Source organism: Dipodomys merriami, unplaced genomic scaffold, assembly GCF_024711535.1.
Source record: "Dipodomys merriami isolate MVZ:Mamm:240054 unplaced genomic scaffold, mDipMer1.0.p SCAF_64, whole genome shotgun sequence".
Taxonomy (NCBI): Eukaryota; Metazoa; Chordata; class Mammalia; order Rodentia; family Heteromyidae; genus Dipodomys; species Dipodomys merriami.
In genome coordinates this window covers 7357526-7382500 of record NW_027206224.1, presented here as the reverse complement: position 1 = coordinate 7382500, position 24975 = coordinate 7357526, and the positions used below count along the sequence as shown (strand labels likewise).

At 37.6% G+C, this 24975-nt stretch overlaps 1 protein-coding gene across 4 annotated transcripts in view; it reads right to left on the bottom strand.

Annotated features, from left to right (window-relative positions):
- LOC138815454 (cadherin-8) overlaps positions 1 to 24975 on the bottom strand; it is a 360916-nt gene that overhangs the window by 135633 nt on the left and 200308 nt on the right. For all 4 annotated transcript variants that reach the window (XM_070004893.1, XM_070004891.1, XM_070004894.1 and 1 more), the window contains exons 5-7: positions 16229 to 16396; positions 11617 to 11804; positions 8249 to 8502 (exon numbers count right to left, since the gene is read on the bottom strand). In XM_070004893.1, the coding sequence (XP_069860994.1) occupies positions 8249 to 8502; positions 11617 to 11804; positions 16229 to 16396 (610 nt within the window). The remainder of the gene's footprint in view (positions 1 to 8248; positions 8503 to 11616; positions 11805 to 16228; positions 16397 to 24975) is intronic.

Below are 24975 nucleotides of genomic sequence, written 5' to 3'. Positions count from 1 at the left end.
AAACACAGAATGCAAAATGGGAAAAGAAAGTAGACACAGGCCACATTATCTGCAAAGGGAGATCTTTCCACTTCAAGATTGTTGGAGAATTACAGCTGATTCTATTCAAATTTCATTCAGAAACCCTACCTACATGAGACCCTAATACTCCACAATCTGACTTTATCTGTCATTTTCAGGTAGCCAGACTAACTCTGAAAGGTGTGGGTTTCTCAGGCAACTTCAGTCAGTGTTTTCACTACATAGATAGAGATAGATAGATAGATAGATAGATAGATAGATAGATAGATAGATAGATAGATAGATAGATTGATAGATTGATTAGATAGATAGATAGATAGATAGAGATATTACATATGATATGATAGATAATATTAATATACAATATATAATATGTATATATATTATATGTATGTAATATATCTATATATACATATCAAGAAAGTAGAGGAAATTTTCTAAAAAATATTTTTGGTTGGTCTTGGGGCTTGAACTCAGAGCCTGGGCCCTGTCCCTGAGTTCTTTTGCACAAGACTAGCACTCTACCACTTGAGCTATAGTACCACTTCTGGTTTTCTGGTGGCTAATTGGAGATAACTGTCCCATGGACTTTCTTGCCTGGGCTGGTTTTGAACCTTAATCCTTAGATCTCAGCCTACTAAATAGCTAGGATTATAGGCATGAGCCACTGGCTTCCAACTTGGAAATTTTCTTTAAAAAATTGCACAACCAAATAAAAAATAAAAATTCATATGACTGGATAAATTAAATTCTATGAAGAATTGAAGAATGATGTGAACACAGAATATCACTGATGGGTTTTTAGTTATCAGTAATTGAATTAGGTATAGTGAGGTTTTAGAAATAGTGTGGAGAGAGTTGGTGTTTTAAATTGGGAAATAAGTGAGTTTTTAATCTGGGTAAGAGAGTACATAAATTTAAATGACCTCCCAGTTCAGAAAGAAATATACTCAACACCCAACTTATATTACTTTAACCCCTCTGTAATCACCTTTAAAATAACATTTTTTCAAAGAAGAAAAAATACGAGTGTCATGTTTGATCCTTATACACTTGGGAAGGAAAACTAATGGGCCTACCATGTAAAACAGAATTCATCAAATAATTAGGCATAGATCTATCATGTGAGTCAGCAATTCCATCTGTGTTTTATCCAAAAGAATTGAAATCAGCATGTCAAGGGGATATTAAATTTCCCAGGATCATTGATTGCAGTATGGTTTACAACAACCATGATGCGATATCAACCTTAGTGTCTATTCACAGCTGCGTGAATAAAGAATATGTGGTTTGTAGATACAATGGAATATTATTCAGCCTGGAAAAAAACGAGAACCTGCAATATTCAATATTGCAGATGAATTCTGAAGACATTACAATAAAGGAAATAAACCAGGCACCAGAGGACAGACCCTGCATGATTGCAGTCACATGCAATGTTCAATAGTTAAACGGATCAGAGAATAATGATTGCCAGGGGCTAGATGGCAGGGAAAATGAAGAGTTGCTAATCAATAAGCATATCTTTAATTATGAAAAATGAATAGTTCTAGAAATCTGCTTATAGAACATTTGTGCCTGTAGGTAATGAAACTGTGCCGTGCACTTAAAATAGTGTAGGAGGGTAGTTCTCAGATTAAGTGCTTTTATACACACACACACACATACACACACACAAGCTAGGTCACCAGGTCTTTTCACAAAACACAAACTATTGCAAGACTAAGGAAGAACTCAGCCAATACACATTGTACAGACCAAATTAAAATACCAAGTTCTATTCAGCAGGAAACATTTCTGCTTTAAAATCACTGGAAATCATGCCTGTAAGGAGTATTCTTATAAAAAGAGCTCATTAACAGCTAGTCTGGTAACTGAGATGCATTATTAAAATGCCTGAATACCAAAAGGAAAAAAAAATAATGTGATGCTCTTATGTTGAGTGGGTACTTGTATTCAAGAGAGGAATTAGGACAACAGAACACTGTGGTCACTGCGATAATGTGCCAACCTCCTATTCTGCTTACTGAATGGACCTTGTTCCTACCTTTAATTTAAGCAGCTCATTCTAGGTGAATTCTCTGAAAGCAACAGGAAGCAATTACTTGAGAGACAGTCATGGTAACCATCTCAAAACCATGTCCACGATAGACTAGAAATAAGCACACCGAGAATGGAGCAACGGGCCACAGAGGCTTTATGTGAAAGCATGGAGTTATTTTTAAGACCTTCTCTGTGTTAGACATAATGGTCTTCAGTACAATACCTGCATATTATCATTTTTTTTCAAGTATGCTTGTCAGAACGTATGGATCAGTATGTATCAGCTAGCACCGTCGCACACCTCAGGTAAGAGCCCATAACTTCACAGAGCATGTGCAGACAACCATCTGACTGACAGCCCTGTACGGGAGAGGGGTGGGTGTAGGGGCTCATCCTAATGAGACTGCGTCTCTGCTTCCTTTTTCCAGAAACTTACGATCACTCTGAACACTTCCTAAGGTGTTGAGGTAATAGTATCATACACTAGTGGCTTAGTAGGTACTCTGTCTCATCAAATAAAAATAGTATTTCTTCCCTTCACAGCCAATAGTCACAAACCTGTACCAAGTGTGAGAGAGATGAGTAAGAAACACCCCTACCTACACTCTGGTTAAAACCCAGAGAATGTGTTTGATTTTCTTCTTTCCTGATTATGCATCCTGGCTTTGATGAGACAATATCAGAATGAAGTGTTTATTATTTCAATTAAAAATGTTCGTGGTAAGTGGAAGAATGAAAGGAAATGGACTCATTGGGGCATGCTTTTCAAACCTCAGTCCCTTTTGGTTTCTCTTTTGCTTCCCAGTTACCATGAGGTAAACAGAATGCCTTAGCCACACAAACACCCAACCTGCCATCAAAGGCCCAACATTGCATGGCCAACCAACCATGGTCTGAGACCACAAAACCAGAGCGATTAAACCTTTCAGTTTTTAATATATTGATTAGCTCATGTATTTTGTCATAGTACAGGAGAGTCAAGTACCAGACTTACGTTCACATGTAATGTGTTCTTCACTATTCCTGCATTGTTGAAAATTTGGTCTTTCTGTTCTTAAATGGAGATGGTGAATGAGCATAAAATATCACAATTTGAAACAATTAGTCTACTTGTGCATGTCCTGACATACCTTAATCAATACTTAGTAAAAATATTTATAGCAGTAGAGGGAAGATTAGATCAAATGAAGTTAATTATATAGTATTTGGTGTATAACTTAACAAAATAGATCATTCTATGCATACAGTTAGCCACCTTTAAAAGATGAAGCTCAGACAAAAGGAAATACTCATTTTAATTTGCATTTCAAATAAGAAACTGGTGGTGGCTTACCTTTAATTAACTGGTAATTCCAACAGAGACAACATATTATTCAGTAAGTTCATTTAATCATGCCAGTAGCCCTGAGAGGAAGATGTATTATCCCATACCGAAGACCAAACCCAGTCTCAGAGAACTCCAGAGACTGACAATCTTATTGGGAACCAAACAGGGCATGATATGAAACATATTCTGCCTAAGTTCAAAATGGGTTTCCCTTTAACTAATTTACCTAATTCTAGTCTATATCACGGATAGACATATGTTATGTTATAGCATGAGAGGAATAATGCCTAATACCGAATGTTTCTGTCTGGAAGACAAAAGGTAAGATCATGAATAGTTCTATTGGTCTTTATTTTCTCTATACAGAGCCATAGATAAGGATCAGACACAGAGCATCTTACAGTACTTCTAAAATACATGGTGTTTCAAGCAAGGCAATGTGTTCTATGAAGAAGTTTCATAAGAAGTTGACCCACCAGCAAATAACTGCATGTTTTTACCATGTAGCATACCACTACAGTGGCTTCTTTCTTGCTGGGTGGTGAAACAGATAGTATCAGGAATGATGGATACCTTTCTAGTCAGCATACAAAATAAGCTAGTCCTAAAAAAAGGAAACCAATCACTCTACACTTGCCTGAGAGATTCATAAGGAACTGTTCACTGCTCTGGCTAGTCAGAAAATTTAATTTTCTACTCAAAATTAACAATAGTACAGAGACAGAGGAAAGAAAGCTGCTCTCCACCAGCCAGCTGGCCAGGGAGGGGGGCTGTCCACGTATTGAACTGATGCAAAAGTCAGTGGAGGCTTCTGACATTCTTGTTTCCTGGAGCTAAGCCAACTCTGGTCAGGATAGTGTGGGAGGCAACAATGCTTGATCAGAAATGCACTCATTACCTTGCTCATATAACTGTAACCCCTGTGTACAGTATTTTCACAATTAAAAAAAACACATTAGGAAGTGGCGCTGTAGCTCAAGTGGTAGAGTGCTTGCCTTGAGCTGAAGAGCTGAGGGACAGCGCCCAGGCCCAGAGTTCAAGCCCCACGACCGACAAAAAAAAAAAAAAAAAAAATGTTTACATGAAAAAAAAAACACATTAAAAAAGTCACAAAAAATCCATTGTAAATGCTTTGAAAGAGTCTTCCTCCCTTCTTGGGATGGGACCATGGATGTCTAGGAACTGGTTCTTGCCTGACATCTATCAGATACACAGATATGTCTGTGCCATCAAATTGTACTTTACCTGTGCATCTCTGATGAATAACTCAGCCTCAGATCTCTTTACCTTGCCTGAAAATGACATGTTTTCAAAGCTGGATGGCTGTTGTTGCTGAATAGCCCCTAGCCTCCTGGACACCAAACTTTGCAAACAGTGACAGTAAGCAGCAACAGTAATAATCAATTACCTCGAGAAACACTCCTTGATTCCCTGAAGACTGGTATTATTGTCAGTGAGTCTCCGTGAGGCACCAGGAGAATGGATAGATTAGAGAATGGGCAAATGGAAATGGGGATTTATGAGCCAGGATTTAACCTCAGCTCTCCCAATTCAAGGTCACTTTCATTTTGTCACAAAAAGCCTCTTCAACCTCTTCTCTAGCTGATGAACAAAGTGCCTCTGCAGAACAAGGGCATTCTCACTGGTGCAAAACACATACTGTTTGAAGTTGTGTTGGCGATTGCCCTAATACAACTCCTCAGGCTCCTTAGTTCGGCATAAGTCTGTGGGCTCTTTGCCTTCAAGAGTAGAAATCTTGTCAAGGCAAGGATTGACTACTAACCCTATAAGCAGTTTCTCTGTTCTACCAATCTCACTCCTTCACATTCTGTTCATGCCTGGAGGTGTGAAGATTGTGACAAGCTTTCCTTTCACAAAAATGGAAAAGCATGGAAACAAGACCCATTTGTTCATTCAACAAATGCCTATGTCCCTATTTATGTACGCCTTCTAGCAGAAAACCATTGCATAAGTCTGACAACACAGTGAGAGGGTGGATGTCTGTGTCAGTTTAATTTTCTGGACACCTTCTGCCTTCCATTTAACACTTAACCTCTCAGGGCTATAGTTATCTTACGCAAGTAAGGGATATTCTGTAGATTTATAGTTTGCTGGATTTCTTTAGAAGTGCAAATGTCTGATAGACCATGCCTCAATCCCTGAGGTGGAGAATTATTCTCTTTCTTTCTTTCCTTCCTTCCTTCCTTCCTTCCTTCCTTCCTTCTTTCTTTCTTTCTTTTCTTCCTTTTTTCTTTCCTTCCTTCTTTCCTTCCATCTTTTCTTTCTTTTTTTTGAGACAACTTTCTTTGTGCCCTCATGAGATACACTGTAATTTATTATACTCTTAAAATTAAGAGTAGATTATGTTAAATAGAAGAGAACATTTCTGGTCTGCAGGGTTTTATTCTCAGCCACAATGTTTTAGCACTCAAGAGTGTTGGTGAGTTAGTATATTTAAAAATAATAATAAATAATACAGTCATAATACTCAATGTACAGATGGATAGGTTTGGGATAGATGGAGGAGATGAAGGAGGGGATGCATTGTACTCAAACTGGAATGCTGAACTAAAATCTCTTTGTATTAACAACTTACAGATAATTTAAAGTGCGAATAAAACTTCCAGATAATTTTTCTACTAGAATTTCCTTGAATAAAATACTTGAAAAGGTCCCTTCACTAGATATACGTGACCTGGAAATAGAATGTGTTTTGTGTGTGCTCATATTTAGACACTGCATGTGTGCAAAGTTCACATTGACTGAACAACCCTTTCAAATGTATTATTCCACTGAGTTTATTTTTACTTCTTTTTCTCCTTCTCCCTCTTCCCTTTCTTTCCCCTTTCTCCCTACATCTCCTTGTTGTCCAAATATTTGTATGTAAATATTTTTTACGTTTATTTATTTCTAAAATGCTGTACAGAGGTTATAGTTACATTAGCAAGGTAATGAGCACATTTCCTATTGAGCATTGTTGCCTCCTCCTTTGTTTTCCTCTACCATCCCTTCCCTCCCCCCACCTCCACAACTACACACACCCCTGCCCATGCCGAAGTTGTAAAGTTTGTTTTCAACATAGTGTTACAATGAGTCAACTTGATTTTTATGTAAGCATTTTCTTTTTTATTGTTCCCATCCCCAAATTAGACAAATGTATATACAAGATGCAGGGCACTGATATCAAATACAGTAAAATGAAAAGACTTGGAAAAATTATATTAAGTGAAGTAAGCCAGGCCCAAAGAAACATAGGTCCCATGGTTTCCCTTATTTGCAATAACTAGAACGTGTGTAGGACAAGCAGAAAAGGCCAAAAACCATGTACATATGACCATATAAATTGATGTTAAGTAAAATGAACCTCAAGATAGGGACACAAATATCTTTTTTTCTTTCTTGCTATTGCTTCTAACGTATTTATAATGTACCATGTGATTTTTTGTTGCTTTGTATGTTCCTTCCCACAGTATAACCCCTATTTTCACTGTATCTAAGTAAATACTTGACAGCCATGCTCAAATATATCATTAGCCAACATGCCACTTTTGGGGACTGGCAAACAAGATACAGATTTTCAGTTTGTTTTCAGAACATAGCTATATAAGCTATGACTGCTAAAAGGGGAAGGGGGATGTGTACAGTTCACATAAAAACAAATAGAATTGGAAGCTGGGCACCAGTGGCTCACACCTGTAATCCTAACTACTCAGGAGGCTGAGATGTGAGGATCATGATTCAAAGCCAGCACAGGCACTGAAATCCATGAGACTCTGATCTTCGATAAACCACCAGGAAACTGGAAGTGGTGCTGTGGCTCAAGTGGTAGAGCACTAGCGTTGAGCTGAAGAACTGAGGGACAGTGCGTAGGCCCAGAGTTCAAGCCCCATGAATGACAAAAAAATAAATAAAATAAAATGAGAGTCTCATTTCTAAATCAAGCAGAAAAATTTAATAAAGTATTATTTCTCATCCTTGGAAAATCTCTGAACATGAATACCATAAACAAAAGGTATTTTTCAAATGACAGTGAAAGTGTTTTTGTCTAAGACACATCAGACCAAATATGCTGACCTATCAGAATACTGATGAACTGAAAAGAAGATGATTTCAAAGCCAGATAGCAAGTCCAGAAATAAGATAGGAAGCTATAAATGCATTGACACAGAGGTCTCATGTGTCCATGTTCTAATATATATTTCATTGCAACTTTCAAAGGAGACAGAATACAAACAGGCAATGCCTCCTTTTTTAGTACTGAAAAATAATAACATAAAAAATACAAAGGTCAGGTTGGGAAGGTGGCTCAGTGGTAGAGCGCTTGCCTTGCATGCCTGAGGCCCTGGGTTTGATTCCTCAGCACCATATAAACAAAAAGAAAAAACCCAGAGGTGACGCTGTGGCTCAAGTGGTAGAGTACTAGCCTTGAGCTGAAGAGCTGAGGGACAGCGTCTAGGCCCAGAGTTCAAGACCCATGACCTGACCCAAAAAATAATAATAATAAATAATAATAATAATAAATGTGTTGAAAAGTCCCTGTAATTGCTCATCGTTGTTAAGCTTTTCAAGAACTATAATAACTAAGTTTGTGTTAATGTTCTTGGATCCATACATTGAATTTAGCTTTTAGAAGGCAGCCATATTCGTTTGTACACACACACACACACTCACACACACACACACACACACACACACACACACACACACACACACACACACACACACGTGTGTGTATTCCCAAAGGAAAGCTTATACAATGCATATGTATTACATACATTACATACAATGAGTATGTAATGTCATTTTGTACTGATTCACTTGCCATTTGAGACAGTATTTAGTTTAAAAGAGAAATACCTTATAGGGCTGGAAGTGATATCAGGGTCACGAGCAGTCACTTGACCGATCACAGAGTTCAGAGCAGCATTTTCATGAACTTCGAGGAGGTAAGTCGGTGAAGAGAAGACAGGAGGCTCATCAGCATCCTCAACAACAATCTTCACAGTTGCCGTATCTTTAAAGGGTCCCCTACCACTGAATCGTGGATCAATATGGACATTGGCTGCCTCTACCTTCAGTGTATAGGATTTTTTGGTCTCAAAGTCCAGTGGCTGTTAAGAAATGACAAAGATAAATGTTACTCATTAATGATCCCAAGAGCAGAACAAATGAGGAAATGCTAATAAATAAATGTTGTGTGCATTTAAGCCCATTTGGGCGTCTTAATGAGATCCACCACCACCCCCGCCCTACGCTCCAGATCAACCTGTAAATTCTACAGGCATTTATTGATATCTATTTATTATACAAGCTCAGTGAATCTAATCTCCTATTGTTTCAGTTTGTGTTGCTCCTTTCACTTGGAATTTGCAAAAATATTCACAGTCATGAATTGTGCCATCAAAATTTCACTTCAGAGTCATAATAAAATTTTACTAGTTACACCGTGACCTGCATACTAATCAGATAGTTAAATCAGGCCTCTGCCTGTAGGAGATAAGGAAGCAGGGAACACAATCTCTATCTGGAAAGAATATTTAATCATTTCTCCAACAGTGTGTGAACAGTAAAGAAGTAGAAATGATCATTGTTTGGTCCAAGGAGACATTAGGAAGCATCATTTAGCATTAATCCAAACAACGACTGTTTTCTTATTCCATTTCCAAAGCATTGCTTCTCTGCTGATCATGTGGCAGAAATGAGGTTTATTCGTTTATAGACTATGCTTAGAAAGTCCTTATTTAAGAGTACCAACCTGCTATGGAGCAAGTGGACAGATAAAGACATAATCTATGCAGATACAAACTACTTGTATTTATACTTAGAAGGAAGATAAGGGCAGAATAAATAGATAAAACAAGCACGACTTGCATACAGGAATTACTTAAAAACAAGTTGAAATAATCTCATTGCTTCATTACTGGTGATATTTCTTACATTTTAATACTCCATTCCATAACAATCAGAGAGATGTTTTGTCAGTGATCTATGTAAATGAAGTTAGGTAAAAGAATAGAGCTTCTTTTATAAACCAGGTACTTGTCCATATGAAAACACTTAAAGGCAAACACTTGGCATCTTATAATACTCAGATTTCAAGAAGGCAAGGCTGTCAAAATTCAGGGGGATTGTTCATGCCTGCATTACAATTTCTCATAAGGAACACAACTTTAAATCTGCAATGCAAATTAAAAAAATAAGACTCTAGAACACAAACTATACCACTGGAGTCTTTCAGATTTTTTGTGTAAATTTAAATATGCATTCTTATTTCAAAATTTCATGTTGATATTTTATATTTGAGTACAGATCTCAAATGTAAAAGGAGACTTAGCTTCCTCACCCCAAATCCTTTCTGATGAACAATGCAAACACTTGCTTTCATGTTGATTCTGAATTGAGTGCACACATCTATCTCCACGAATAGATGATTCGATGCAAGTGTATTTCCAAACTGCCACTCACTGCTACTGTGACAATTTTACAGAATTCAAGTTCCTCTCAAACACTGCTCTATATAATAGGTTATATTTGAATGTTTAAGTTTTATTTTGCTGCGCAAAATTGTATATATGTATGAGGGATGATAAGAGGTTTTGATACATTTGAATACTGTAGATTCCATCAAGCTAATTCACAGTTCTATCACCACATTAACATCAACTTTTGATGGAAAAGGGAATATTATAAATCTCTCTTGCTATATAGTAGTCTTTTGTGGTCACAATGTGCCTCAGTATATAATTGCAGCATACGGTTACAGCTAGATACCCTGGACACTCTACTCAACATCTTTCCCATTCCCAGTCTCTGTTGATTTTGTGGGCCTTTTCCTTAGGGATCAATTTCTGTAAACTTTCTCTATAAAAAAAAAAAAGGCTGAGGACCAGCCTGCACCTGGAAAGAGAAGTGGGACCCCCACAGTTCATCCCTCGATTTGCTTTAAAAATAACGCCAGACCAGGAAGCTTTCTTGTGCGGAATATCTTTTCATTTATAAGTTTGACATAATGGAGCATACACAAACATATCAGTGTCCTTAGTACTCTACTAGGCATAGACAGGAGGCCTATAAATCATAGAAATATGAATTCTTATTCTCTAAAGTAAATTCACATGTTTCTCGGTAACACTGCACACAACATATGTTTCCAAGTTTAGGAATCACAGGGAATAAAAACAGAGCAAAGAGCTAATTGTTTCAGTTTAGAAAAACACCTTATGGCAGCCACAGATAGCAGTTAATAAAAACAATAAAAGTGATATTAGGGGTTATTAGCCGAAGAAAATGTGATTCTGAGTTCTTCAGTAATTGACTCAAGTACAATTACACCGCAAAGTTCTTTCAAATGGGGGTTTTAAAATATTTTGCAACTCTTCATTCTGAACTGCAGCCAGGATCCTGATAAGAAGATAATCTTGCTCAAAGTTCAAATAAATGCCACTATTTTCTCCAGCATTGATTTCTAACATTATTGTTTCACAAAAATATATCCAGAAAATCCCAGCTTTCCATGATTAATATCTCAGGCTTATCATCCTAGCTACTTAGGAGGCTGAGCTTTAAAGATGGCCAGTCCAGACAGGAAAGTCTGAGACACTCTTAGTCTCCAATTAACCAGAATAAAAGGAGGCAAATGTGAAGGTGTGGCTCAAGTGTTAGCTTGCGAACCTTGAGTAAAAAAGAAACAAGAGCAATGGTCCTGGAGTTCAAGACCCAGTACGAGAAAAACAAAAACAGCCCAATAGAACTTGGGGAAATGTCTATGCATTCTGGGGAGAGATTTTAGGAAGCAGGAAAGGAGAAATCAGAATGATATAAGGAAAGACTAAGAGGTAGTGAACTTGTCCCATAAGCCATGTACCTAGGAGCTGTTTCGTGATATAATACAAACAGCAGGCGATCCACTTTAGGTCTCCGTTGGTTGAGGAGTCCTTTAAGGTTATGGCCTTTTCTACATGGCCTTGTACAAAACCTGAGTGACTTCTGTGGATTAGAGAACATCACCTAAGAAGGTAAATATCAGAGGAGAGGACAGCTCATCACGGTAATTATCTACTGGTGCTCCCATGGCACTGTGGAGTTTAACTGAAGGGAGTAGAGATGCTAAGAGGAAAATCTAAATGTCTACTAGCTCTAAGATTTGGTCCATTTACTCATCTACACTTCGAAAGCCAAGTTTCAAAGATAATTTTGAAAAATGAATTAAATCTTCTTCAGTTTACCTTTCTTAATCTTATGATGCCGTCCTGGGCCTGGGCATCGGAAGTGATCTCGAAGAGCGCTGTTCCATCTCCATCGATGATGTCATATGAGGATTGTGCATTTTCCCCAATGTCCTGGTCGTTGGCCTTGACCCTTCCGATGGCAGTGCCAAGAACCACATCCTCAGGTACCGAAAAGTGATACAGACCTTTGGAAAGGGGAGAAACATTCACTCGTGGGAGTGATAAAGACTTACAGGCCACCTCCCCTGTGGCTGGGCATTCTTATAGACACTACCAAGACAGTGAGAGAAAAGACAGAAATACTGATTTCTCTTGTGCAATGTGCCATCCTTTAAATAAATCAGAGAGAAATATTCCCCCCAAGAAGTGAACGCTCATCAAGATTCTTCTGAGATAAGGAACTTCCACAACCTTACATTACCAAGAACATATTCGGCATGGCTTTATCAGTGGCTTTATGAGTGAGTCCCTGTGAATGTTTTCAGTTTGCTGTATAATCACACGGACTGCCCATGGGGATATTCACTGTTGCCCAACATAAACTATTAGGCTAATTTCAGCACCAAAAGATGCGATGTGTAGCACACTGAAAGTCACTTTTGAGCTTTACTTTTAAATTTACAGACTTTCAGACCAGTTTTGATAAAATCCAATTACTACATGTCTGCTGTGCCCAGAAGCAAGCACTTCAGACACATGAAACACTCTTCTTGTTACTAAAGGTTCCTGTTGCTCTGAAGATGAACATCCCTACCTTGCAAACTCCCTAGGCAAAATACAATTACTGTGTATTTTCCTTCTCCTATGGGGACAGTAAAACGTGTCTAATTAGTGGCATTTGTCCTATTTTTATTCAAATCATTTGGTTGTGATGTGCCACTCATTTTTACTGGTGTACTGGAAGCTGGTGGTGCTCAGACTGTAATCTCCGGTCATTACTACTTTGGCATTTATCTGTCCTACCTTTATTCAGGCCTACTACAACTTCGCTAGCCCTGCTATTCACATGTGATTTTACCCATTGCTTGGCAGGCCACGCAGATATCAAACATGCCCAAGCATTAGTACATAAAATCTGGGACTTCTCCTTTCTGTAGTAGAATAATTGGGAGTTATTTCTTTTTTTTTATTTCTTTCTAATCCTCCATGTTTTCCTCAGTTTGATTAAGTGCTATGCCTCCACAGTGTAGTAGAAGATTGGATCATGTACTTGTATTTTTTCCCCTCCCCCTCTCTCTTTCTCTCCCTCCCTTCTCTTTTTCTCCCCCCCCCCTTTCTCTGGTGTTCCTTGGGAAACGTAAATAATTTATGCTTAATTTTTAAAAAAAAATCTCACTATCTATTCTGGTAAATCCAAACTCAAAACAACAGGTCATTTTATTCTCTTGCAATTACAAGGGGAAAGTAAGCATTTAATGAACTGTAAGCACAAAAGGAAAAATTGAACCTGGAGAATATCACTTAATTCTTGTTGGAACTCAATCACTGGAGGCCTTGGATGTAGTCATTTTTATTTTACCGAATGTAACAAGATTGGTTTAGTTAAGGACAGAAGTATTTTCCAAGAAGGAGCACCTTTTTTACTTAATGTTTGGGAAATGAAATCTCCTAGAATTCTGTAGTCAAAGAGCTGGGGAACAAAAGCGTTTTCTAGAAAGTTTTGCCCTAAAGTAAGCACCTAAATTCATGGTTTTAAGCAGATTTCTCCCAAATCTCTCATAATTGATGCATTGTTTGAATGTTCTTCAAACATTTTATTCCTGAAAACATTGGAGACTGCCTTCTAGGTACATTTATTAAGTAAATAAGCCATTTTGGAGTCTCACTCTGGTACCAATTCTACCTCAGCTAGTTATGAAATACCAAACAGTGGGACATTTCCTACCCAATGTTATCCTGTTCTTTCTCTTCATCTGTATAAATGTGATCAAAACTAATAGTTATTAGATTAAAGAAAGAAATACTTTGGAAATTATCTCTCACTTTTGAGCCGATATAATACTTTTTCTGAGAAAAAAGGATTGTGTATTACTGCATTAGTTGTAATGGCAATTGGGAAAGATATAAAGATTAAGGGAAAAGGATATATGAAATTATGCTCTTTCAATAATTTTGTGAAAAAAGGGTTGAATTATTGTTCAATTTATGATTTGGCAGCTATAAACGCTGTTCTTCCTTTCAAAATTTTATTTTTATCTTTAAGTAGTTGTACAAAGACATTGCCATTTAACAATGTAGTATATGAATATCATGAATCTTAATCAATGTCACCCTTTTCATTATTCCCCCTCATCCCTCCCATCTCTACCCCTTCCTCCAATTTCCTTAATTTTGTAGCGTGTGCATTGACTTGTATGAATACTTCTTCTCTATTCTTTCTGCCTTGAAATTCCTACAGGTAAATTCTCAAGTTACATCAAATGTCTCACTTTCAATTCTTCTGGGTGGTCAGCTCCTCCTCTCCTATATCCCCTGTTTTTTCCCCTCTTTTTAAGACTAGTTCTATTTGGTCCTTTCTATCCCAGTAAAAAAAGCACAAGAGGCATCTAATCTAATATTGTAAATATGATCAACTACCTTATTTATTTAAAAAAATACAATCAATCCTTAGGTGTTTGCCATGCTGAATTTCAAAGCATTTACCAAACCAGTATTTTATCCTATTTCTACAATTACCTTCTTGGCTTGCCAGAGAAAGATATCTTTAACTTGAATGTTTACAAATAACTACCAAATGAGGTATAATGTAAAGATTAGTAGGCTGATTTTTATTCCCTCTTACTTCACTGGTACAAATTCAATCACTCTGCTTAAAACTTAAAATATTTTCCTGTATTCCCAATGACCATAAGTTGGAGATTATGGTATTTTACATATACAAATACAACAGAGTTCTGCCTAAATGATCCAATACTCTCTTACAATCAGTTCCTCTCCTTCTGTGCTTAGCTACCTTGAAATAATTTCTATCCCCATACCAGATCTTATACATTACATATAAACATACTATATAGGTTTCAGAGATACAATGACATTTTGATATACCTCAGAAAGATATTTGCATTGTTCAATGAAACATTATTCACAATAGCCAAGAAATATAATCCATGTAATTATCAATGAGTTTAGTATCCAGAGGACTGGGTAAAGAAGTTATGAAATATGTATATATATATATATATATATATATATATATATATACATGCATACACACATATGTATACATATGTATATGCATGTATACAAAGAATGGAGTACTATTGAGCCTTAAAATTTATCTTGCTGTTTATATCAGCACTACGTAGAGGATATTATACTAATTTTATTTTTTTTTAACTTTTTTTTTGTGAAAATACTGTACAGAGGGGTTACAATTACATGGGCAAGATAATGAGTACATTTCTATCAAGCAATGTAGCCTCCTCCTTTGTATACTAATTTAAAAAAACTAATTTAAAGAAATACACTTTTTTTTTGGTCATGGAGCCTGAACTCTGAGCCTGGGCACTGTCCCTCAGCACTTCAGCTCAAGGCTAGTGCTCTACCACTTGAGCCACAGCGCCACTTCTGGCTTTTTCTGCTTACGTGATGCTGAGGAATTGAACCCAGGGCCTCATGCATGCAAGGCAAGCACTCTGTAACTGAGCCACTTTCCCAGCCCAGAAGTACAATCTTTTCAGGAGTGAATACCTGAACAAAGAGCATAGGATCATCCTCTTTGGATGCAATGCCTTTGCTTTCCCTTTGCTATAGCTAATCCCGTTCATCTTTCATAGCTCAATTCAACAGTCCTCATGTCAGAAAAACCTTGTGGAGTCACTTGTTTACATCATGTTACTTGAAGGCTCAAAAGTAAAAGTATTTTAGGAGAGCATATGAAAGTTTGTCAAACATCCTTGTCTTGGAGATACATGGATAATGAATGCCTAGCAAATGTAGATGTTTTCAAGTCATAGAGGACAACCTCATCACCATAAGAGCTTCAGTCCATGTTCACCACTGTCTGGCCCAGAGGTAGGAGGGGCAGGTATGTATTTTATGCCAAATTGGCCAAATTGTTGGATTCTCCAAATAAGACGCCAGAGATTTATGCAGAGAGTTAACAATGAATCAATAGCTGAGCTGCATTGTTATCATACTCTCGAAGTCATTCAGATCAGACTCCTTCTTCTGTTGTTGTTGTTGTTTTCTCTCAGTTGTGGGGCTTGAACTCTGGGCTGGGGCACAGTCCCTAAGTTTCTTTGTTCAAGGCTAGCAGTTCACAACTTTGAGCTACAACTCTACTACTGATTTTCTGGTGGTTGGTTTGAGATATGAGTCTCACAGACTTTCTTGCCCAATATAGTTTTGAACCACAATCTCAGATTCTTTATAACTAGGATTACAGGCATGAGCCACTAGTGTCTGTATCTCTCAGTATCCACTTCATATTTGCAAGTATTCTTCTGGCTTTCAAATCCTTAAAATGAAAGATAAATGTGTAGACAGAATAATGGATTATTCTTACCTAGAGGAGCAATAAGAACTCAACTGTTGCTAGAAGGTTTTGGAATGTTACAGAAAATTGTAAACCCATTTGCTACTCATGTAGTAATGTCAATTCACTTACTCTGTGCAAATTTTGGAGGATTGTCATTCACATCGGTGAGGGTGACTGTCAATGTGGTGGTCCCAGAGAGGCCACCAGAGTGCCCACCCATATCTTTGGCTTGGATCACGACCAGGTACTCCTCCTTAGCTTCTCTGTCCATATTGGGAAGGGCAGTTTTTATAATAGCTACAGGAGGAAATAAAAATGAAAAATGGCTTTCAGGCAGAGAGCTTATTCAACAGTGAAAGTGTGAATCAAACATACAGACACCCCCCCCAATCCACATGCACCAGCACCCATGTGCATATATCAACTGCCCACTCAGATAATTTTCTGTTTTCTGTTGACATTTAACTGCCGTGTATCTGTGATATCAACACTGAGAAAGACCGTAATCATAGACATTCATGGATACCGTTGCAGAAAAAAAATTGATAGTGATTGATAATGCATAAAAAACAACTTGTGAAAATATACTTTCAAAAGTATACTGCCTACAAAATTAAAGTATAAATCATAACACATACTCATCCACCCAGGAAAACCCTAGAAGTGAGAGAATCCTACAATTTATCACAGACCCCAATTCTTCTACAGGATGAGTAAATAGACAAATAGCTCAAAGGCTTTGAAGTCAAAGATAAATTACTCTGGAACTCACAGATACATTTGAAGTATCAAAGAAATAAATGTATTATTAGAATGAAATCAAGACAAATAAAAACACTGCTTAGAACTAATAAGGTCAAATATCTAAATCCTAAGAAGATACTCTTCAAATACATTCACAATTTATTGACTTAGCAACATCTCATTCAATGTGAAATACAAAAGTAAAATGCAAGTGCAAAATATGAGAAAATCACCACTGCTAATGTCTTAGTGTTATTTCTTGAGAAACATGTAGGTTTCTGTTTCATCAGTAATTTAGTGGCCTCATGAAACATTGAAAGTTGGTTTATGAAATTCTTAAATTATTTTGAAAAGGCTTTATTTAGCTTTACACTTCTATACCATTTTTCATACACAATTATCACATACATTGTGTAGTACATTATTTTAAGACCATTATATGTATATGCACATATGTGGCTGTTACATGTATATGCAAAGATGTAGTTCTAGCTACTTCAAGAGGGTGAGATCTGAAAATCATGGTTCAAAGCCAGCACAGACAAAAAAAATCTCAGAGGCTCTTGTGTTCAAGTAACTAACAAAAAAGCAAGAAGTGGAGGTGTGGCTCAAGTGTTAGTGTGACAGCCTTGAGTGAAAGAGCTAAAGGACAGCACCTTGGCCCTGAGTTTAAGCCACATATACATACATACATATATACATATATGTATGTATATGTGGCTTAAATATATATACATATATATGTATATATGTGTATGCATGTATATATGTATATATGTATGTATGTATATATGGTTTTAAAAATATATAATAGCAATGGTTTTCTCAAGGTCTATACACTTGACCTTTCAGGCTATTTGAAAGAAAGAATTCCTGCAATGTTCTCAGGATTAGAGCAGAATAAGATGCAGTAGTCTCATCATTTTAATATATTGTGAGAATGGAAGTTTTAAAAAAGCACTTCACTGTGATGTCTCTCAGTCACTAGGATGTAAAATACTTTTATGGCTCAGTTGAAAATAGCATACTTGTGTTCCTGTTGCTGAGTTTTATCAGAATAGCAGTGAAGTAGCACAGTTGGAGGAGAAGGGGTTCTTGTTTATCCTACAGGAGAAAAATACTCTATGGATCTCCACCAATTACAGAATTTGCTGTGCCCTTCAATGTGGATAAACACAATTCCTTACAACGTAACCTACAAGTTTATTGACAAGTTCGGTTCCCCTAGGAGTACTCCTTCATAATTGAAGTTCAGTAAATTTGGATTCTTATCTTATGCTCACAATTACTTACATTGTTGACCATGAAAAAAAAAATAGGAAACCTATCAGGACTCAAAATTTCACCTGGTTAATAGAAGAAAATAGGCAAACTCTCCTGGTAGGTATTGTAAAGTTACATAAAATGCCTGCCCATTTGGGGTTACACGGTACTTGCCTACCCATATTGCTTTCTTTTTCCTCCCCAGATCACTCCTAGACTGTACTGGGCCTGGCAGTCAGAGGGCTGAGCATATTCTAGTCTTTTCCTCCAGGTCCACTAGCCACTGTCTCTTCTTACTTTTAGCATGGACAAGTAACCATACTAGATCATTCACCCCACTCGTATCTGGTTGTGAGATTTCACTAATACAGATTACTCTAGGTGATTATAAAAATTGAACAAGAGCCTTCCCACAGACCGGTGGGTGTCCCACAGACCGGTGGGTGTCCCATCACTTATGTTTGCCATTTCTATATATTTTTATAGCAAAACCATCCCCATGATGCCCCATTCCTTTGTTCCTCCAATCATTGCAGTGATCATGGTATCTCTCTTGGGATGTTTCATTGATATGACTCTTAACAGTACAATGCTTTGGCCTTAACTCTTCAAATACCCCATTTGTGCCAAGATTTAAAGAAACAAATGATGGTTAAGATATAAGGGCTTTCCCCAAGTGCCACATATTAGGGCGAAACACCCCATTTACACAGAATTTACACTGCAGAAGTAATTCAGTATTATAAGGTGTCGTGATGCAGAAGTTAGCACCTGGAGAAGCAGAGCAAGAATATGTGCTTATCTTTAAAATAAGAATACAGCTTACTCAGTTAAATGAGTTCCTGGAGATGACCCCATTGGAAAGCTGCCTATCTATTGAGAGCCTTGGCTCTTCCCATTCTCTTCGCCAGTTTGGGAAGTAGTGGGAAGGCAAGCAGAGGTTCTCCCCATGTTTTTTTTTCAGGACTGTAACATTAATTGCCTGCTTCCAGTTCAAGATGCATAATGAATAATTCTTCTTTGCCTTGGCCCAAACTGCCTCTGGTCTCAGCCCACCACTAGAAGCAGCTCATTGCCAAATCCAAGACAGACTTTCTGGAACTTTTACTCTACCCCCTCGTGGATAGAAAGACAGGATAGGAGAACCCAGGAGAGCCTTCAGTCTCCTATTCTTTTGTTTGTGTCACATTAGCAGGGATTTTTTTCAGTTCTACTCAAAAGATGATCCTCTCACTTTTGGTAGTTAAGACAAGACATTGATAAACTTCGAAAGGCATGGATTACATGTCTTTAAAAGTTCCTTTGTTTCTCCTGCTCAGGTTCAGCTTTTTCTCCTAAGCATAAGTAGCTTTCAGCTGTTTATAGACCGGAGAGAAAATGTCCCTATTTTTAAAAGCATTGTTTGGCATTTAGAACTGCCGAACCCAGAGCAGAAAAATATTATAATTAGGGCAGGCTATTTTCTCTCTTGAATTTGGGAAGTCAAAACTTTTGACCTGTGAACACTAAAAAGTGACAAATTATCCATTAAATAACATTTCTTTCCATTGTCATCTTTGATTTTTAACCAGACACACAGACGATTCAAATAATCATTTGCCAACTATGCAACTTAGTGGGCATTTTAATTACCTTCTATTACCTAAGACATAGAGCCTATCTCTCTTTTCACTTCATTTTTTCATGTTTCCTTTGACTGTTTTTCTCTTTTCTTTTTTTTTCCTTTTCTTTCTCTTTCTTTTTTTTGTCAGGATAGGGTTTTGAAATCAGGACCTTGCATTTCCTGATCAAGGTTCTCTAGCCTTCTTGCAATGATTATTTTGCGATCAGGCCTTGCTTTTTTTTTTCACATTTTAACCAGAGTCCATGCCTAGACTGACTAGACTGTGCTCCTCTTAACTTACACTTCTTCTTGCCCACAGCTAGGATAACAGGTACCTGACACCACATTCATCTCCTTAAGTTGAGTTGGAGCTTGTCACAAACTATTTTGCCTAGTGTGGCCTAGAATTGTGATCCTTCCATACTCAAGCCTACTACATAGCACAGATGGCAGGGTCATGCCACAGGGCTCCAGTTCTTGGTTGAGAAGAGGTCATAAGCTTTTTGGTTGACTAGGCTTGAACCATGACACTCCCAAATCCAGCCTCTCTAGGAAATCTCCTTTTCTTAAAGCAGTAAAGGATCAGTAATATTCATGATCCTCCCATGCACACAGTCAAATATTCTCAATAATCAGGGGTATGATCATAGGGGCATGATCAAGAAATTCCAAGTTTCCTTTGCATTGACAGACAAGGCAAGGAGATACTCTGTGTGTGTGTGTGTGTGTGTGTGTGTGTGTGTGTGTGTGTGTGTGTGTGTGTAGGCAAGCTGTACAACAAATGTGTTGTTAATTTGATAGGTTAGCCCAGTGACTGTGGCTTATGCCTATAATCCTAGCTACTGAGGAGTCTGAGATCTGAGGATTGCAGTTCAAAGCCAGCCTGGGCAGGAAAGTCCATGAGACACTTATCTCCAATAAACAACTCAGAGAAGCCATATGGTGGTACGATGGGTCAAGTCATAGAGTGCTCGCCTTGAGCAAAAGGAGCTCAGGGACAGAGCCCTAGCCCAGAGTTCAAAGCCCCAGATCCATCAAAAGAAAAGCAGCACTACCACCACCAACAAACCCCAAACCTTGCTGATGCAGATATTTGATTAATAACCTCACAATCAAGAAAAGTTATCTTAGGTCATTTTTTTCCTCTACCATGGAGATTCCAGTGCCTTTGGGTCAGTACAGCTGGTAAAAATGTCTTATGACACCTTCTGCCTCTGGTTTTCAAAACTTTTGAACTCAGTGATGGTTCTGAAGTTTAGATATAGATTGTTCTCCAACTCTCTATCCTTGAAGAGATCACAAAAAATTCCCATGGCATACTTTCTTCCTTGACAGCGTAAAACCCTAGTTTGTAATTACTGGCATTTTTAGGAGACACCAAGCTGGCTTCAATTGTTTGAGTAATAAATGTATCCCACAGCTGCATGTGAAATGTGGGATTAATATTTGGTTTGCTCTGTTTTAGGAGGTGATGAACACCAGCGCCTAGCTGGAGGGCATAGGTCCCTGGCTGCCTGTCTGTAAAGAGTATAGCTGTTCCCAGGTCCCTTTCTCTTTTTCCCTACTTTGTGTCTGCTGTTAGAATAGATTCTTCCTTCACCACCTCCCACCAAGCCTGGTGTTCTGGCAAAGTGTATGAGGATAAGCACTCATAGGCTGAATCCTCCGAAATTGAGCGCCATACAAGTATCTCCACCCATTCAGCTGCTTCCTCCAGTCACAGTGATGAAAATAGAACTGACACACTGGCCTGGTTGGACTGGCAGGAGCATTACCTGCATAGTAGATTAGGATGAGAAATGAAACAATTATCTTGTAGAAGAGTTTCTGTAAAACTCCATTAAAAAAATCTAATCTAATTAGATAATTAATGAAAACACTCACTCCCCAAGAACTGCATTCAATGGAGATTTCAACGTGGCACTGGGGAAAGTAGAAAGGTAAGAGATTGGAGGTGAATGGTGTCAGGAGGATTAAGTGCGAAGGGGATCATGTGGCGTTGAAATCAGCATTGATTACTCTGCTGCGAACAGACTGATGTGCTTGAATTTCCTGATATTTAAAAGACATGGTTTTATCTTTCCTTTATTCAATCAAATGGAGATTTCCCTAGCGCAAAAGTTTAAGAATGTAAATCCTAGCCTGCCCTAAGTTCTCACTCATGCTAAACAGCTGTTCCTTACATCTCCTCTTCTAGGGAGTACTTCTGATTGGAATTCGGTCTCAGACATCTCAACAATTTAAAACTCATGTGCATGTTTTCTTCCCATTGTCTTTAGTGTTATCATTTGAGAAGCATTTTGTATCTGTCATGAAGGCTTCTTCTTCTTTTTTATAATTTTTACGATATCGCCAGATTGAGAGGCTCCACAAGAAAAGGCGAGAGATGCTGATTAACTCTTTTGTCATTTTGAAGGCTGATTACTGTAATTCACTCCTTGCGGGTCTCACAGATTGTGCTGCTCAAAGATTGCAGTTGATATAAAAATGCTGTGCTAGACTCCTCTTTTGAATAAGTCTTGTTGAACATAATATCCCCGATACGAACTCCTCATTTTTGTTATCCTTAGAAACCCTCCCGATCCAATGTGCAAGCATTGTCTTACTCTCTGTGAAAAAGGGCCTTTCATTTATGAGGTTAAGTGGTACTAAATCACCAGAGACAAGTCCTTTTAAGGGTTCATATGACACACCCATACTTTGTCATTATGTGATTTATTCTGTGTGCTAATGTATATGAAAGGTAAGCTATATACAACCAAGGATGAAGCAACACATACACACCATACCAACTACTAATAATTAATTGCTAATTACAAATAACTAATAGGTGCAACTTTAACCATATACTTTAGGGAATGATTCAGCCTTCACAGTGGTCATAAAGAGCTCTATTTTCTTTACTTTGTGATATATTAGTTATATAGGTGATAGACCGACAGACAGACAGACAGACAGACAGACAGACAGACAGACAGACAGACAGACAGACAGACAGACAGATAGATAGATAGATAGATAGATAGATAGATAGATAGATAGATAGATAGATAGATAGATAGATAGCTGACATGTAGACATAGAAGTGAAATCGCTTGAGCTTGGAGCCTATAAATGATTTAAAGAATATGTGAGGATACTCATAACTTATGTAAAAATACCATACCATTTCATATGAGAAGCGAGAATCTGTATGGAGTTATAGAACTAGTCCTCCATTGGTACAAAGAAATACTTTATAGGCTGGGCATGGTGGGTGGCTCCTTTAATCCAAGCTACATGGGAGGGAGATATTTGGAGGGCTGTGATTCAAGGTAAACCCAGAAAAAGTCTGTGAGACTCTATCTTACCGATTTAAAAATCGTGCTGTACCTGTCACGTTAGACATGCAGGAAGCATAAATTGCAAGATCATGGTCCAAGCAGGCTTAGGAGAAGGTGAGAGACCCTATTCAAAATGAAGGTAAAGCACACAGGATTGAGACGTGGCTCAAGTGAGAGTGGTTGCCTAGTAAATATGCAAAGCCCTGGGTTCAAATACTCAGTAGTGTCAAAAAGAGGAAGAAGGAGAAACACACGAATCTCTGTATGTGTGGTACATCCTGTATATTTGTAAAATATAACAATATCAGTGGAAATATAAATGGCCAAAGGAATCAGAAACCCAAAGTTCAAACCCAGGCATGACAGGAAATAATTGGAAGCCCAGGAAAGATTATAAACATGTGTCTGAATGTCCAGATAGGTGGATGCACTCGGAGGTCAGCCCCAGCAAAACTAGTGAGGCTCTGTTTTGAAAACAAGCCAACATGGAGGTGTATGCTTACAATGCAGCTACTCGCTACTCCATTTGGGAAGTGGAGATCTGAGGATCAAGTTCTGTAGCTCAGTTGAGCCTAGGGATGAGATTCTATCTCGAAAGCAAACTAAAACCAAGAGAGACTAGGGTACTACACAAATCGTAGAGCAATTGCTTGGTAACTATGAGGCCTGAATTCAAAGCTATATGATGTGCTTTGACCAAATATTTTAAAACTTCAATAAAGAAGAACTCAATCTAAAATAACTATTTTATTCTTCAATTGACTTCAAATTTTTAGATTTATATGTTCAGTTTTCTTTACATTATTTTCATTTGTATTATATTTTATTATCTTTAGTTGTATATAAGGATATGATATTTCTAATTGAGAATAAATATTGTGGAGAAGTAATAAGTTGCTGGTTATAATTTTATAAACAAAAGACATGCAGAACTAAGCAGACATTAAAATTACATTCTAAGGCTAGTAACAGTGGATATTCTCCTTTGATCCTAGCTACTCAGGAGGCTTAGATCTAAGAACTGCAGTTTGAAACCAGCCCATGTAGGAAAGTTAGTGACACTCTTATCTTCAACTAACCACCAAAAAGCTGGAAGTGGAGCTCAAATGGTAGTGGGCTAGCTTTGAGTAAAAATGCTCAGGGACAGTGTCCAAGCCCTGAGTTCAAGACCCCAGTAACAAGTATAACAAAAGATAAGAAGAAGAAGAAAACAGATATTCTAGAGATTATATGACAACAAATAAAGATCTCTAACACTTTTTCAATTTTCTTTAGGACTATGTTTGTTTTATATATTAAAATATATATTTAAATATATATTAAGATATATATTTAAAAATTTGGAAAGAAATTTCCATGAAGGAAATCTATATAATTTTGAGGGGCACTGGAGATCCCTTAAACCCACATTTCTTAGTATTTTCTAATAGAAAACAGATCTTAATATGTTCGAAAATGTGCTCTTGGAATTCAGTAGATGGGAACTTACTTTGGTAAGAGTTTTACAAGCCTGATGAAGCTGGGCAAGTTTCCTAATCTCATGGGAAAAAAATTTATAAATTGTCAACCAAAAGTTCAAGGATCAAAATAGTATGACATATTAAAAATGCACACGTTTTCCCATTTCCCGCTGATTCTGTGTCTTCTTCCTACCTTCCCTCCATTGCACGTATACATATACCATATATGTGGTAAATAATATGGAGTCATTTAGCAATAATATGGCAAAATAAGTGGCAGTCCATTGTTTCTCGAGTCCTGTTTACTTTGTCATATCTCCTTGCATTTTGGCTTTAGCATCCATATATCTGGGAGACCATGTGCCATTTGTCTCTTTGCTCTTGGCTTACCTTGGGAAAACATACAACAGAGGGGCCCATCAGCTGCACTGGACATAGGTCAAAAAGAAATAAGCAACCTAAAGAGAGTGATGGGAAGGGAGG